The sequence below is a fragment of the Entelurus aequoreus genome, linkage group LG09, assembly GCF_033978785.1.
Source record: "Entelurus aequoreus isolate RoL-2023_Sb linkage group LG09, RoL_Eaeq_v1.1, whole genome shotgun sequence".
NCBI lineage: Eukaryota > Metazoa > Chordata > Actinopteri > Syngnathiformes > Syngnathidae > Entelurus > Entelurus aequoreus.
In genome coordinates, this window is record NC_084739.1 from 59,717,981 (window position 1) to 59,736,420 (window position 18,440).

The following is an 18,440-nucleotide window of genomic DNA, read 5'->3' on the forward strand; positions in this document are numbered from 1 at the left end:
TCGGTATCAGATCAGTATCGCCTGACTTTTACTCAGGGATCGGATCGGAAAGATAATTAGTGGTATCGCACATCACTAGTTTGCACGTACAAGTAAACATATATAAACAAAGTTAAGTATGAAAAAACAGCTATAAGAAATATATTTCAAAACGTATTCATAAAATAATTGTAATCAATATACATTAGAGATGTCCGATAATATCGGACTGCCGATATTATCGGCCGATAAATGCTTTAAAATGTAATATCGGAAATTATCGGTACCGGTTTCAAAAAGTAAAATGTATGACTTTTTAAAACGCGGCTGTACGGAGTGGTACACGGACATAGGGAGAAGTACAGAGCAGTTGCGTCTCCCAGTCATACTTGCCAACCCTCCCGATTTTCCCGGGAGACTCCCGAATTTCAGTGCCCCTCCCGAAAATCTCCCGGGGCAACCATTCTCCCAAATTTCTCCCGATTTCCACCCAAACAATAATATTGGGGTCGTGCCTTAAAGGCACTGCCTTTGCGTGCCGGCCCAATCACATAATATCTACGGCTTTTCACACAAGTGAATGCAAAGCATACTTGGTCAACAGCCATACAGGTCACAATGAGGGTGGCCGTATAAACAACTTTAACACTGTTACAAATATGCGCCACACTGTGAACCCACACCAAACAAGAATGACAAACACGTTTCGGGAGAACATCCGCACCGTAACACAACGGAACAAATACCCAGAACCCCTTGCAGCACTAACTCTTCCGGGACGCTACAATATACACCCCCCGCTATCCCCTACCCCCGAAACCCCGCCCACCTCAACCTCCTCATGCTCTCTCAGGGAGAGCATGTCCCAAATTCCACGCTGCTGTTTTGAGGCATGTTAAAAAAAAATAATGCACTTTGTGACATCAATAATAAATATGGCAGTGCCATGTTGGCATTTTTTTCCATAACTTGAGTTGATTTATTTTGGAAAACCTTGTTACATTGTTTAATGCATTCAGCTGGGCATCACTACAAAATTAGGCATAATAGTGTGTTAATTCCATGACTGTATATATCGGTACCGGTTGATATCGGGATCGGCAATTAAGAGATGGACAATATCGGAATATCGGCAAAAAAGCCATTATCGGACATCTCTAATAATCATACATGTTGCCAATGTACATATCTCATACATGATTATTTCTTCCTGAGAACCGATCATTTTTTTAAATTCAAAATACAAATATCCACCGCAGAGAACGCATGTTTACCTGAGCATATACAACTTATATACTCATAACTAAACATAACTGACAATGAATAGAATATATAATAGTGTAGTTTTGCTTTAGTTGTATTAGACAGTGGTTCACTACTTTTTACACATTTTTACAATTAGGAGTGTTATAATGTGACTTAAAGTGACAGGTAGAGATGTCTGATATTATTGGACTGCCGATATTATCGGCCGATAAATGCTTTAAAATGTAATATCGGAAATTATTGGTATCGGTTTCAAAAAGTAAAATGTATAACTATTTAAAACGTCGCTGTGTACACGGACGTAGGGAGAAGTACAGAGCGCCAATAAACCTTAAAGGCACTGCCTTTGCGTGCCGGTCCAATCACATAATATCTACTGCTTTTCACACACTCAAATGAATGCAAGCCATACTTGGTCAACAGCCATACAGGTCACACTGAGGGTAGCCGTACAAACAACTTTATCACTGTTACAAATATGCGCCACACTGTGAACCCACACCAAACAAGAATGACAAACACATTTCGGGAGAACATCCGCACCGTAACACAACATAAACACAACAGAACAAATACCCAGAACCCCTTGCAGCACTAACTCTTCCGGGACGCTACAATATACACCCTACCCTCCCTCCCCACCCCGCCCACCTCAACCTCCTCATGCTCTCTCAGGGAGAGCATGTCCCAGATTCCAAGCTGCTGTTTTGAGGCATGTTAAAAAAAATAATGCACTTTGTGACTTCAATAATAAATATGGCAGTGCCATGTTGGCATTTTTTCCATAACTTGAGTTGATTTATTTTGGAAAACCTTGTTACATTGTTTAATGCATTCAGCGGGGCATCACAACAAAATTAGGCATAATAATGTGTTAATTCCACGACTGTATATATCGGTATCGGTTGATATCGGAATTGGTAATTAAGAGTTGGACAATATCGGAATATCGGATACCGGCAAAAAAGCCATTATCGGACATCTCTAGTGACAAATGTCAATTTAATAAACGTTTTTCATTTGTTTGACATGACTTCTTTGCCTGGAACAACCTGGAAGTCCACCAGCGACACAGAACCGCTTCTGGAAAATGAGGGGTTTTCCACGTGGGGTATTTTCTTTCTTGACAGACTGACTGATGTGGTTTGGGATATTTTTGAGATTAATATGTGTGAATGAGAGGAGACGACTGACAAATAAAACAAAAAGTATCTCGTGGCTTCCATTTTCTTTTCACGGCCATAAAAATGTCCTCTCACGTGGTAATTGTTACATTAGCCAGATGCTATTAGTTATGACTTCACGTACAGAAAATGAACCCTGGGAATGTTCCGATGACAAATAACAGAGGCGGACTTTCCTTCTTTTTTTTTTTTCCTTTTTTCTTCCACCAGAACATGGACCTAATTCCGTGCGAGCATCTGCATTGAGTCCCGTCAGCTCGGCCGCGTGTTAAAACCGCCTGTGATGAATCATATTGGCATATTAAATCCCTTTTTATACACCGTGAACGATTTGATTCTTTTCTCTTTTTTCTTTTTTTTTGTTGCAATCCCTCAGCAGCACAACACATGGCTACAAAAAAAAAAAAAAAAAACATGTGCAGGAGAAGTGGAGCATTTTCTCTCCTGTCAAGGTTAAAATAATAGCTAGTGTGATCCGTCTCAGCTGGCACACGCACACACGCACATTCTCTTGCTGCGCCTGGATTTCCCCTCACGTTGTGTAATTACAGAAGGATTAGTTACTGCTTGCCAGGTATTAAAACAAGAGGCCTGTTTGTGCCTCTGGCAAAACCGCAGCTCCATGTTTGCTTTCACCGAACAAAATAAGTTTGAAAGGCATAATCGTCGTTTTGGACACCCGAGGACGCGACCCGGTCTCGCCATTGTGTTTCTCCAGCCTGGCGTGACGCGGTAACATCATTCGCCTTCCCTCCTCATCCTCCGCAGGCTCCTCCTGCCGTACGAGAGGCACCTCAAAGGCGAGCAGGACAAGCCCCTCCCTCCCCTGACCAAACCCCGGAAGCAGGAGGGCGGCCAGGAGAAGACGCCGGGGGCAAAGGCCAAAGGAGTCGGCGCCAAGAAGGTCAAAGGGTCCAATCATCTCAAGCAGGCGGCGAGAAAGGAGCGAGCGGAGGCCACGAAGGGCCAGGAAGCGTCACAGGTTAGTTCCATCACTCTTTGCCTAAACTGTGGACTCACGTCACATAAGACAATCATTTATAATTCATTAATCACTTTATACATTTTATTGCAAAAATAACAATACAAATAAAGCACTGTGTTTTTCTGTGACATCATTTATTTACATATAACATGGACAACTGGGTGGTTTGAATGACCTCATTATTAGAGCTGTGAATCTTTGGGCACCACACGATTCGATTCTTTGAGGTAACGATTCGATTCAAATTAATACTTTTTAATAACATTGGGTGCCAGTTCTATGATTAACTACATTCCTCCATTAAGTAGATAAACAGCTCTGATACATTTATATATTATTATAAAAAAAATGGTTTTGTTTGATAAAATTCAATTCAAACATTTAATAACATTAAGTACAAATAAGGTAACAAGAGAACTATCCAACACCTTTCTAAAGTAGATCTGTACAGCAGATATGATCATCTACATCGGGGGACACAAACACTTTTTGACTCCGGGGCCGCATTGGGTTAAAAGAATTTGGCCGGGGGCCGGGCTGTGTATGTATATATATATATATATATATATATATATATATATATATATATATATATATATATATATATATATATATATATATATATATATATATATATATATATATATATATATATATATATATTAGGGGTGTGGAAAAAAATCAATTCGAATTCGAATCGCGATTCTCACGTTGTGCGATTCAGAATCGATTCTCATTTTTTTTAAACAATTTAAAAAAAAATAAAAAATGTATTACATTTTTTATTTTTTTTTAAATTAATCAATCCAACAAAACAATACACAGCAATACCATAACAATGCAATCCAATTCCAAAACCAAACCCGACCCAGCAACACTGCAATAAACAGCAATTGAGAGGAGACACAAACACGACACAGAACAAACCAAAAGAAGTGAAACAAAAATGAATATTATCAACAACAGTATCAATATTAGTTACAATTTCAACATAGCAGTGACTAAAAATCCCTCATTGACATTATCATTAGACATTTATAAAAATTAAAAATAATGAACAATAGTGTCACAGTGGCTTACACTTGCATCGCATCTCATAAGCTTGACAACACACTGTGTCCAATATTTTCACAAAGATAAAATAAGTCATATTTTTGGTTCATTTAATAGTTAAAACAAATTTACATTATTGCAATCAGTTCATAAAACATTGTCCTTTACAATTATAAAAGCTTTTTACAAAAATCTACTACTCTGCTTGCATGTCAGCAGACTGGGGTAGATCCTGCTGAAATCCTATGTATTGAATGGATAGAGAATCGTTTTGAATCAGGAAAAAATCATTTTTGAATCGAGAATCGTGTTGAATTGAATTTTTTTTTTAATTTGGAATCGAATCGTGACCCCAAGAATCGAATCGTGGGACACCCAAAGATTCACAGCCCTAATATATATATATATATTCAGAGCACGATGATGTCACGTTATCGATCGGGAAAATGCATTTTTAGACAATATGATTTGCCCGAGCGGCTAGGACACACTGAGAGTAACAAGGAGTAGAAAATACATTAGAAAGGACAGATTTAAAAAAAAATCTAAATTAAAAAAAAAAAAAATGTTTGTGTAGTTTTAGAAAATGGATTGATGGATGTTTGGACGCTGTCCGTGGTTCGGGGACCCCTGATCTACATCAACAATATGATTTGTCTGAGCTGCTGGACAGGACAGGTTAAAAAAAATATATATATATATATACATATATATATATATATATATATATATATATATATATATATATATATATATATATATATATATATATATATATGTATATATATATATCCATTTTTTTTAATCAATTAACAATTGTTACAAATAAGAATCATGATTAATTTGATAATAGATTTTTTGATACCCCTACGAATTATGAAAATAATGCATTTAAAGAGAGGGTGAAATAGTGTGTTTTTGTTCAAGACAATAATGGGCCTGATCTACTTAAAGGTTTGTGTCTATTAAAACACAAAAAAATGTATATTGTATGCCAGTGCTCTTCAATTATTTTGAAGAGCGCTTCGCGCCTCCTGGCCGCCCCTTTCTCCGCCCCGACTATAAATAGTATCATTGGTTTATAAAATTGTTAGAAGTACACTTCAGCCTAACATTGTATTCTTATTAATACAGCTGCACAATTATCATACATCAAATCCACAAGAAGGTTTTAATTTGTGCGATTACGTTTATTTAACAGTAGAATTAACTGAATGTAGTGAGCCCTCTTTTCACTCATTTACAATCTGACTCGGCTAGACCGCACACCCAGGAAGCACAAAGAGCCTCGCAACTCACTAGTGAGAAGTCCCGCAAAGTAACAAAAATCAGGAAGATAAAAATATCATTACAAAGCCAAATTTCCCACTGTGGGAATATTTCAGCTTCAAATTAGATAGGCAATATAAGCCCATCAACAAGGACAAGCAAGCAAGAATGCCGATATCACATGATGACAATTAACAAAAAAAGACAACTTCCAACCTAGTTTTTCTAACTGGGGAAAATGTACTTTTATGTAGATGTTCAATATTTATTAAAGTAAAAAAAATTTCTTGAGAGTCCATTTTATTTTTTTGTTTGTTTATTTAGGATAACATAATTATTTACCTTCCCATTACAGTATTGACAATCAATTTTACAGTAATTAGAAATAAAGTTTATATCCTTTTAAATGGTTAATTGCATTATTATTATATATTAGGATTACATTATAAACACTGTATAGTTTTTATCAGTTATTTCTTTAGTTTAAGAGCATTATGTTTTAAAGTAAATTATTGCATATTGTTCTATTTTGTGTTGATTGACAATCTAAATGTAACATGTCTTCTTTCACTGGTTATTTTTGCAGTTTTATGTAAAAATATAAATATCCAATCGCAATTTTTGAATAGAAATATCGTTTTTTTACTCCTGTTCGTGCAGCCCTACTTATTAATTTATTTATTTTTTACTTTAAAGAAATATAGATCAACTTACAACAACAAATAACTTTGTTACCATTGTTTTTGGTCTGTAACAGAGAATATTTAAAGTCCATCAATTTGGCCTGAAATGTAAAAAAAAAAATCTTATTCAAACTATAAAACTTAAACTATTTGATACTGAAAAATGTTATTAAATAAATTAAAAAAATAATAATTTCAAATTGATCAGAAGCACTATATGTAAAAAAAAGAACATTTAACCAATAAAAAAACAAACAATTTGTGCTGATTTCTTTTTGTTTAGTTTTAATTAAAATGAAGAAGTCAGTCAGCCATTACATTCCCAAATGGTAAGCAGCTTCCTCTGGGGCTGCCAGAAGCAGGATAATTAGGCAACATTGCCGGGCTTCTTTCAATGAAATAGAAATGTTTTACCAAAAAAAAACAAATCTAACACGAGCCACACAAGCACAAGCAGGAGCAAGTATAGACAAGGCCCGGTGTGGCTGAGCCAATCAGCTGCCAGGATAGAGAACACAGTCTACGTCCTCTGCTGTTTGCGATAGAAAACATTTTGCCTTCATTGTTGTAGGGTGTAACAACAACACAACATATTTTCTAAACCAGGGGTGTTCAAACTTTTTGATGTGGGGGCCGCATTGGGCTAAAAAAATGATATATATGTGTATGTATATATATATATATATATATACATACATATATATACACATATATATGTATATATACACATATATATATACATATATATATACACAAAAATATGTATATATATGTATATGTACATACATATTTATATACACATGTATGTATATATATATATATATATATATACAGTATATATATATATATATATATATACATACATGTGTATATATATATATATATATATATATATATATATATATATATATATATATATATATATATACATGTGTATATATACATGTATGTACATATACATATATATACATATTTTTGTGTATATATATATGTGTATATATACATATATATGTGTATATATATGTATGTATATATATATACGTGTATATGCATATATATGTGTATATATATGTGTGTATGTGTATATATATATATATACGTATATATGCATATATATGTGTATATATATATGTGTGTATATATATATATATATATATATATATATATATATATATATATATATATACATATATACTGTATGTACATATTGTATTAATATAACAGATATATCATTAATATAATTGGATATTAAGAGTATGTAAAAGTTAAACTTCTACTTTGTTTACTTCCGTGACAACCGCCTTAAAGTTTTGTAATCAATCAGAAATATCAAGCAGCTAAAATGTGCCAAACATGGATAAGTGTGGAGAGTGTTTTGCATTTTTCCCATCATGCATCAGCAGGGATTTAAATAGGTGTAATTTATTTTATTTTTTTCATGGTACATGGACGTTTTTTATAATGCCCACAATGTTCAGTGAACAGGTGGTGTTATGTGTGACCATGTGTGTTGACATTTTGTGTTAGTTGGAAATATTTTTTTTTTTAAAAATTGCATGACTAGGAAAGGTTGTTTGTCAGACTATTTAAAGGATGCGTTCTCCCTGTGGGTAACATAACTTGTTAAAACTCATGACGACTTGGGGGTGAAAGTGAAGATGTCCGCGGCTGAGCTTAATTTGGACACTCCTGTTCTAATCATTAGCTGGATCACATGCCATCTGATCAACAAGATGATTAACGCAATCCTAATAATTTTTCCTTACTAGGATGCCGAAGTGAAAGTGGAAGCTGCCACGAAGCAAGAGGCGCCGCCTCGAGATGAGCCCATCGTCATCGAGGAGGAGGATGAGGAGCAGGAGCTTCACGTCACCCTTAAGAAAGAGGAGTCCCTGAGAGAGCAGTGTCCCAAAGAGGTGGACTGCAGGACCCCGCTCGCCGCACGGCCCCTCCATGTAGGAATTCAGCCTGAGTGGAGGCAGATCAGCGAGGCCCTTCAAGCAAAGACCGAGGGTCATCTAATGGCGAAAAACCCCTACCTGCCACACCGTTGGGACCAGGGCAAACCCGCTGGACATGTTGCGCTGCCTGCGTCCTCTTTGGAGAGTCACGGAGGACGAGTTGGCAAAGTGTTGCCTATGTGCAAGCAGGCGGACAGACAGATAGACTTGAGTACAGAGTCCTTCCTGGAGAAGGAGGACTATGGCCTCATCAGGAGGGAGAGTCTTTCCTACTGCAAAGCCAGCCAAGGCGTCATGTCTCCTTTGGCTAAAAAGAAGCTCCTCTCCCAAGTGTGCGAGTCCACCTCTTTCTCCTTTGTGTCCTCGCTCCAGCCTCCCCCTTCTACCGCTGTCTCGATGGCGGACAGAGACACGGACAAGCGGAAGGGTGAGGGGGAAGGTGCAGGCCAGAGGGGGTCCGACGGCGTCCTGGAGGTGGCGCCCGTCTTCAGGCCGTCGGTCATCCAGCATGCGCAGAGCAGCAAGCCTCCCCAACCAGAGAGGAGCCACCACCTGCTGCCTCACGTCAGTCCTCCATGGCAGCCATATCTCCCTCGGACACGCGACCAGGAAGCTGTGGAAAAGGCTGGGGAGAAACTCTCCCAAAACCCGGCCACTCAGGCTCGCAGCTTCACGGGGGACTGCTACTCGTCCCCTCACCTGCATAGTCTCTACAGGCAAACCGAGAGCTGCCTAGGTCAGGACAGAATGAGCGGATTCCCAAATGGAGAGCGGCGGGAGCACTTCTCCAGGGAACGCGAAGGAAGTTTTGTTTGTGGCGGCCTGGAGCAAGAAGGCCTTGTCTACAGATCTCACTACAACAACGACGCACAGACTCAAGGGGAAAGCAGAGAGGCTGAGGACGAACCAAGAGACTTCACCATGTCCAAGCCTCTCTCCCAGCGGGTGTCGTCCTTTTCCAAAACTTCTTTCTGCGGCCTCCCCTACTCCATCATGCACCAAGGATTGGACTCCCACCCTAAAGCGTGCCGAGTTCCTCCCATGACCATATCGCCTCCTAAGCATAGCCCTGCGGAACCATTGCAACCCTTTTGTAGTCCTAAATCCTCATCTGACTCTTCCCTCACTAGCCCTGTTCGACCCAGTAAACGGACCCTCGGGGAGCCAGAAGGCGAGGAGGTCCCGGAGAGGAAGGTCCGCGTTGTGACCCCCATCCACCCAGCGTGCGCCATCCGACGCAGCGACCCAGAGGACTTGAAGCCGGCCGAGCCGGCCCACGCGGTCCACCTCAACAACCACCTCCCCGAGGGCCACCCCGCCACCGCCTATCCCCCGCACCACGCCGTATCCCTCTACGCTGGCATGTACCACCCAGGCAGCCTGGTGTCACCCAGTGCCCAGGACGGGCTTCAGCAGCACCCGGGCCTGCAGTACCTGAAGAGCCAGTCGGCTGTGTCCCCCTTGGTGCCCCCCTTAGCCTATCACTCCATGATGCTCCACAGGCAGCTGCTGGCCGCAGGGCCCAGCCCGCACCACTTCTTCAGGCACCCAGGAGGGGCTGCCCTCTACGGGGACCTACTACACCACCTGTACCCTCTGTCCACCCTGCCCCCGCCACAGCTGTCCTCGATACACCCCAGCACCAGACTGTGAGAACTCATTGTCCCGCACCTCACTTGTTGGGTGGATGGGGCGAGTGTTGACTGATTGTAGAACTCATCAGTGAGGCAGACTGAAAATTCCATTTTTTTGCATTTCTACATTTGTTTATATCCTTTGCACTGTTCGGTATTGTCATCACCACTCACTGTATCCTTTGTTGTTGTATCTTTATTTGCACAATTCTGACGCAGATGTGCTCACTATTCATTTTGACTCTTGCTCAGCGTCCCGTCGCCTGTGGCGGTCTGGATAAAACGGACGGCGGCCGTTTGTTTACTGCGTCTCCTGAGGGCTAAACTGTTGTCGCTTGAAACACTACGAAGAACACAACGTGCCGGTCGTAATGTTGTCGGCATTTGTTGGCGTCGCGTGTTTACATGCCTCCACTCCACTTTTCCACTGCACGGTACCGACTCGCCTCGCCTTGACTCGACTCGCCGCTCGGTTTTTAACACAAGACAGCGGCAAACTGCCAAAACCCAGGTGTATTCAACGCACCAGTCTGAAAACAACGCATTTGTATGTTAACTTTGGTATGGGGACCAATTTTATCCAAAAGGAGACTGAGGGCAGCCAAGTAGTGGAGACTGTGGTGCACAATACAGCAACGTCTGTCGTTTAAACCATGCATCCCCAAATGTTAAATGTGATCCAGCTAATTGTATCCAAGCAGAGACTGAGGGCAGCAAAGAGGAGACTTTGGTGTAGAAAACTGCACCATAAGTCATTTTCCACGGTGTAACATCAAATGGTACAATGCTGATGAGGAACGTGTTCCACATGATTTTATCTGAGAGGAGACTATGGAGCTGACTGTAGCGGAGACAGTGGATTATATTACTGCAAACCAGTCATGTTTAATGTGCTCTATCTAATTTTATCCAAGAGGAGACCTAGGGCAGTAACAACAATTAAACTTGAGTACAAAAATGTAACGTCATTTTGTTAGCGGCGTATCCTTAAATATTACAACACTGATAATGAATGAGCCCCACTTCATTTTATCCAAGCAAGGACTAAGGGTATGCAGCAAATAAATGGAAACTGAGGAGTACACCTTGGTACAATGGTTATAATGTTAAATCGGCTCTTCCTAGCTCCACCTATCTTTATCCAAAAGGAGACTTGGGGCACCGAAGAAATACACACTGGCGTACAATACAGCAAAATCAGCCATTTTAAGCCTTGTGTCCAATTGTCTTAACAATGATGATGAATGTGCACCACCTGATTTGATCCAAGTGGAGACTGTGGGCAGCGGACACAATGACGTCTCTAGAGTAGATTACTGCACCATCGGTTACGTTTAGCCTCGTCTTCTCAAGTGTTACAAGAATAATATCGACTGTGCGCTACCTGATTATATCCGAGAGGAGACTGTGGGCAGCAGAAACAATGAAGTGGAAACTGTGGTGTAAAATACTGCAACATCAGTCATTTTTAGTCTTGTATCGAGAAGTGGTACAATGATGAACGTACTCCAAATAGTTTTACCAAGAGGAGACTGAGGGCAGCAAAAAATGTACTGTGGAGGAAAATACCATGTCAGTCATTTTTAGCCTTGTATCAAGTGTGACAACAATGATGACGAATGTACGCCACCTGATTTTATCCAAGAGGAGATTGCGGGCAGCGAAAACAATGAAGTGGGGTAAAATACTGCAACATCAGTCATTTGTAGCCTTGTATCAAGTTTGACAACAATGATGACGAATATGCACCACCTGATTTTATCCAAGAGGAGACGGGGGTAACAGAAACAATGACGCGAATTTAGGGGTAAACATCAGTTATTTTTAACCTTGTATTCTAAAATGGTACATTGTTTAACTTGCCCCAAATAATTGTATCCAAGAGAAGACTGAGGGCATCAAAAAAAATGTGACTGTAGACTAAAATACTACAACATCAGTTATTCTTAGTTTCGTGTCCTCAAGTGTTACAACTATGACGACGAATGCGCACCACCTGATTTGATGTCCTAGAGGAGACTATGGGCAGCAGAAACAACGCAGTGAAGTCAGGGGAGTAAACATTGGCTCTTTTTAGCCTTGTACCCTGGAGTGGTACATTGATTAACATGCTCCAAATATGTTTTATCCAAGAGGAGACTGAGGGCAGTAAAATATTACAACATCAGTCGTGTGTCCTCAAATGTTACAACTATGACGACGAATGTGCGCCGCCTGATTTTATCCAAGAGGAGACTCGGGGCAGCAGAAACAATTAAGTGGGGTAAAATACTGCAGTCATTTCACTGTACTAATAGAAGTACAAGGATGTTAGGTAAACACTGCAGTTATTTCAGTTATTAAGGTACAATGAAGTTGGGTAAAATACTGCAGTTATTTCACTGTTCTACTAGAAGTACAACAAAGTTGGGTAAAGTACTGCAGTTATTTCACTGTTCTACTAGAAGTACAACAAAGTTGGGTAAAGTACTGCAGTTATTTCACTGTACTACTAGAAGAACAACAAAGTTGGCTAAAGTATTGCAGTTATTTCACTGTACTACTAGAAGCACAACAATGTTGGGTAAAGTACTGCAGTTATTTCACTGTACTACTAGAAGTACAACAAAGTTGGGTAAAATACTGCAGGTATTTCACTGTACTACTAGAAGTACAATGATGTTAGGTAAACACTGCAGTTATTTCAGTTATTAAGGTACAATGAAGTTGGGTAAAATACTGCAGTTATTTCACTGTTCTACTAGAAGTACAACAAAGTTGGGTAAAGTACTGCAGTTATTTCACTGTACTACTAGAAGTACAACAATGTTGGGTAAAATACTGCAGTTACTTTCCCTGTACTACCAGAAGTACAACAAAGTTGGGTAAAATACTGCAGTTATTTCACTGTACTACTAGAAGTACGGCAATGTTGGGTAAAATACTGCAGTTACTTTCCCTGTACTACTAGAAGTACAACAAAGTTGGGTAAAGTACTGCAGTTATTTCACTGTACTACTAGAAGAACAACAAAGTTGGCTAAAGTATTGCAGTTATTTCACTGTACTACTAGAAGCACAACAATGTTGGGTAAAGTACTGCAGTTATTTCACTGTACTACTAGAAGTACAACAAAGTTGGGTAAAATACTGCAGGTATTTCACTGTACTACTAGAAGTACAACAATGTTGGGTAAAATACTGCAGTTACTGCAGTTACTCTACCTGCACTACAGTAGTACAGGGAAAGTAACTGCAGTACTTTACCCAACTTTGTTGTACTTCTAGTAGTACAGTGAAATACCTGCTGTATTTTACCAATTTTGTTGTACTTCCAGTAGTACAGGGAAATACCTGCAGTATTTTACCCAATTTTGTTGTACTTCTAGTAGTATAGTGAAATAACTGCAGTACTTAAACCCAACTTTGTTTTACTTCTAGTAGTACAGTGAAATAAACTGCACTGCTTTACCCAACTTTGTTGTACTTCTAGTAGAAATACTACTAGAAGTACAACATAGTTGGGTAAAGTACTGCAGTACTACTAGAAGTACAACAATGTTGGGTAAAATACTGCAGTTATTTTCCCTGTACTACTGTAGTACAGGGAAAGTAACTGCAGTATTTTACCCAACATTGTTGTACTTCTAGTAGTACAGTGAAAAACCTGCAGTATTTTACCCAACTTTGTTATACTTCTAGTTGTACAGTGAAATAACTGCAGTACTTTACCCAACTTTGTTGTACTTCTAGTAGTACAGGGAAAGTAACTGCAGTATTTTACCCAACCATGTTGTACTTCTAGTAGTACTTGTACTTCTAGTAGTACTACTAATAGAAGTACAATAAAGTTGAGTAAAGCACTGCAGTACTACTAAAAGTACAAAAATGTTGTGTAAAATACTGCAGTTACTTTCCCTGTACTACTGTAGTACAGGGAAAGTAACTGCAGTATTGTACCCAACATTGTTGTACTTCTAGTAGTACAGTGAAATACCTGCAGTATTTTACCCAACTTTGTTATACTTCTAGTAGTACAGTGAAATAACTGCAGTACTTTACCCAACTTTGTTGTACTTCTAGTAGTACAGGGAAAGTAACTGCAGTATTTTACCCAACTTTGTTGTACTTCTAGTAGTACAGTGAAATATCTGCAGTACTTTACCCAACTTTGTTGTACTTCTAAGAGTACAGAGAAAGTAACTGCAGTATTTTACCCAACTTTGTTGTACTTCTAGTAGTACAGGGAAAGTAACTGCAGTATTTTACCCAACATTGTTGTACTTCTAGTAGTACTGTGAAATACCTGCAATACTTTACCGAACTTTGTTGTACTTCTAGTAGTACAGAGAAAGTAACTGCAGTATTTTACCCAACTATGTTGTACTTCTAGTAGTACAGTGAAATAACTGCAGTACTTTACCCAACTTTGTTGTACTTCTAGTAGTACAGGGAAAGTAACTGCAGTATTTTACCCAACTTTGTTGTACTTCTAGTAGTACAGTGAAATAAACTGCAGTGCTTTACCCAACTTTGTTGTACTTGTTGTAGTTCTAATACTAGAAGTACAACAAAGTTGGGTAAAGTACTGCAGTACTACTAGAAGTACAACAATGTTGGGTAAAATACTGCAGTTACTTTCCCTGTACTACAGTAGTACAGGGAAAGTAACTGCAGTATTTTACCCAACTTTGTTATACTTCTAGTAGTACAGTGAAATAACCGCAGTACTTTACCCAACTTTGTTGTACTTCTAGTAGTATTTGTACTTCTAGTAGTACTACTACTAGAATTACAATAAAGTTGGGTAAAGTACTGCAGTTATTTCCCTGTACTACTAGAAGTACAACAAAGTTGGGTACAATACTGCAGGTATTGCACTGTACTACTAAAAGTACAACAAAGTTGGGTGAAATACTAAAGCTATTTCACTGTACTATTAGAAGTACAACAAAGTTGGGTAAAATACTGCAGTTATTTCACTGTACTACTAGAAGTACAACAAAGTTGGGTAAAGTACTGCAGTTATTTCCCTGTACTACTAGAAGTACAACAAAGTTGGGTACAATACTGCAGGTATTGCACTGTACTACTAAAAGTACAACAAAGTTGGGTAAAATACTGCAGTTATTTCACTGTACTATTAGAAGTACAACAAAGTTGGGTAAAATACTGCAGTTATTTCACTGTACTACTAGAAGTACAACAAAGTTGGGTAAAATACTGCAGTTATTTCACTGTACTACTAGAAGTACAACAAAGTTGGGTAAAGTACTGCAGTTATTTCCCTGTACTACTAGAAGTACAACAAAGTTGGGTAAAATACTGCAGTTATTTCACTGTACTACTAGAATTACTTTTTGCTTTTGCGAGTGGAAACGTGCAGTGGAAAAGGCGGGCATTTTGAAGGCACTGTGTGGACACGGCTGTCCAATCCTCATTTCACTTTTCTTCTCCAGCCCGCGCCGCCAATGTGGTTTTTTTGGGGGGGCTTTTCAAAATAAGAGTAATCAGACTGTAGCAGCTCCTCGTTGTTTTGTCGCGTTATGAAGCAGCCGGCAGCTGCAGAATGCTCACAAGAAAAAAAAAAACATGTTCAGCGTTTTTTTTTTATGTTAAAGAAAGATCCACTGTGTGATTATTTTGTTTATTTTTATTTTTTATCTTGGAATGTCACTTGGATGCTTTTGCTTTGCTAATATTTGTGCCTTTGGCCGTCTTCGCGTTGTTAGCACTACATACAGTACATAGAGTACATACAGTACATAGAGTACATAGAGTACATAGGAGCATCCACTCATTGTTGATATATAATACAGAGTATAAATATATTTACTTAGCTTTACTGTGACAGGCAGGTTTTATTACACTTTTTGAAAATAGTGAGAGAGAAAAAGGCCAGGCTGTCTGTCGTCAGGAGGGCTTGAATGTGACGAAATATTAAGGTACACATTATTAGGATTATTATCAGAAATGTTATTATCGGTCGTTTACAACCACTATCAGGATGGCCCTCAATCATATATCAAGTGTGTCGAGTAAGTGTGTGTGCGTGTGTGAGTGTTTGTGCGTGTGCGTCATCGTCCTGTACACCAAATCAATACGGGATCAATATGAGGTTGTGTGTAAATATGAGTGCATATGATAAAGTGTCATTATAAAATGTAAATAGCAAAGAAAAAAACACACACACAATCGAGTTCTGCTTTGTTTAGATTGTGGTTAAAAAAAAAACACCTAAACACTACAATGTTTTTGTTTTCTTTCTTTCATGTTTTTGATACAGTAGCCGTCTGTTCACAATCATCACCCAGCTGGCGAGATACTTCACAAAATAAAAGACTTTTTTTTATGATATGACTTCCTGTATATTTAATTAAAGTATTTTACTATCGAACACACGTTTGTCTCTTTCAAAAACATGCAAGCAAATCATTGTATTAACTTTTCCCCAATTTTAATACACAATTTTATTTTCCTACTTTTCTTACTGTTTTCTTATTTTTTCCACTTTTTGTATCTTTATTTTCCTTCTTTACTTTTTTCTTTATTTAACGTTTACTGTGTTTTCATATTTTATTTTTCTTTCGTCTAATTATTTTTCTTTTTCCTACTTATTCTTATTATTTTCTTTCTTTTCCTACTTTCTCTTATTTTTTCTTACTTTTTATTCTTTCTTTTCCAACGTTTAATTGTTTTTTTCTCCTCTCTTTATTTACTTACCTTTTCTTTGAGAACTTTTTCTTTTCCTCCTTTTTCAATTTTTTCTTATTCTTGTTTTACTACTTTTCTACCATTTACTTCTTTTTTGTATCTGTAGTTTATTTCTTTACTTTTTTCTTTATTTTACTTTTACTACTTTTTTTCTTTTATTTTCTTCTTTTACTTGGTTTTCTTTTTCCTACCTTTTCTTATTGTTCTTTTCTTTCTTTTCCTACTTTCTGTTATTTTCATTCTCTTTTCCTACTTTTTATTCTTCTTTCTCCTCTCCTTATTTACTTACTTTTTCTTATAGATATTTTCCTTTTCTTCCTTTTTTTAAACTTTTTGTTATTCTTCTCTTTTTTCCATCCTTTATTTCTTATTTTCCTTTCTTTACTTTTTATTTTATTTTTATTTCTTAATCTTCTTTGATTTCCTTTTTGCCCCCCATTTCCTTTTTCCTTTTGTATTGTTTCTTTTTTTCTTATCATTTTGCTCTTTTTTCTTTTCTTTTTTCATTTATCTCCCAGGCCGTAGGGGCAACAGGGGGCAGTGCCCCCTCAAATAAAATGTCTTGCTCCCTCAAATCTAAATGTTTGAAGTTGAGAAAGTACATTTTTCAACACATCCACAAAATGTATATATTACAAATTGACAAAATTACCCACAGTTGAGGAGAAATCCGCTAAAAAATGGACTTGTATGATGTCATCTTTCCTCTTTTCTGTCCATCACCTGTCAGATTCCACTAGTCTGCGGGCGTGCACACACGCACGCACGCGCACACACACACACACACACACACACACACACACACACACACACACGCATTCTTGTATTTCTCACATTCTTGAGACCTCTTTAGGATCACCCTTTCTCGACATCATAGGAGAAAATGAAAGACATCCCTGAACTTGGACAAAAATATATTAACACACACACATTCTTGTATTTCTTACATTCTTGAGACCTCCTCTTTAGGATCACCCTTTCTCGACATCATAGGAGAAAATGAACAAAATACCTGAACTTGGACAAAAATTTATTAACACACACACATACACAAATACACACACACACACATTCTTGTATTTCTTACGTTCTTGAGACCTCCTCTTTAGGATCACCCTTGACATCATAGGAGAAAATGAAAGACATCCCTGAACTTGGACAAAAATCTATTAACACACACACACCTACACACACACACACACATTCTTGTATTTCTTACATTCTTGAGACCTCTTTAGGATCACCCTTTCTCGACATCATAGGAGAAAATGAAAGATATCCCTGAACTTGGACAAAAATCTATTAACACACACACATACACAAATACACACACGCACACACACACACATTCTTGTATTTCTTACATTCTTGAGACTTCCTCTTTAGGATCACCCTTTTCGGCACTTTTGGGAATCCCAAATACACAGAAAACGAATCTGAAAACGAATCTGAATTTAACTATAGAGCGGGATTTTTTTCATTTTTTTTCACAACATTTTAAAAAAAAAAGTTGTGTATATATGTGTGTATATATATATATATGTATATGTGTGTATATATATATACTTGTATGTATATTTGCACACACACACACATATATATATATATATATATACATATATATACATATATATATATATATATATACGTATATATATATATATATATATATATATATATATATATATATATATATATATATATATATATATATATATATATATGTATATATAT

The 18,440-nt window shown here is 37.8% G+C and overlaps 1 protein-coding gene across 2 annotated transcripts in view; it reads left to right on the forward strand.

The window, feature by feature from the left end:
• The window catches only part of arid5b (AT-rich interaction domain 5B), a 337,352-nt gene extending 324,478 nt beyond the window's left edge, over window positions 1–12,874 (forward strand). For both annotated transcript variants that reach the window (XM_062059039.1, XM_062059040.1), the window contains 2 exons: window positions 3,198–3,411; window positions 8,189–12,874. In XM_062059039.1, coding sequence (XP_061915023.1) covers window positions 3,198–3,411; window positions 8,189–10,033 — 2,059 coding nt within the window. In that variant the 3' untranslated portion in view covers window positions 10,034–12,874. The remainder of the gene's footprint in view (window positions 1–3,197; window positions 3,412–8,188) is intronic.
• The last annotated feature ends 5,566 nt before the right edge of the window (window positions 12,875–18,440 follow it).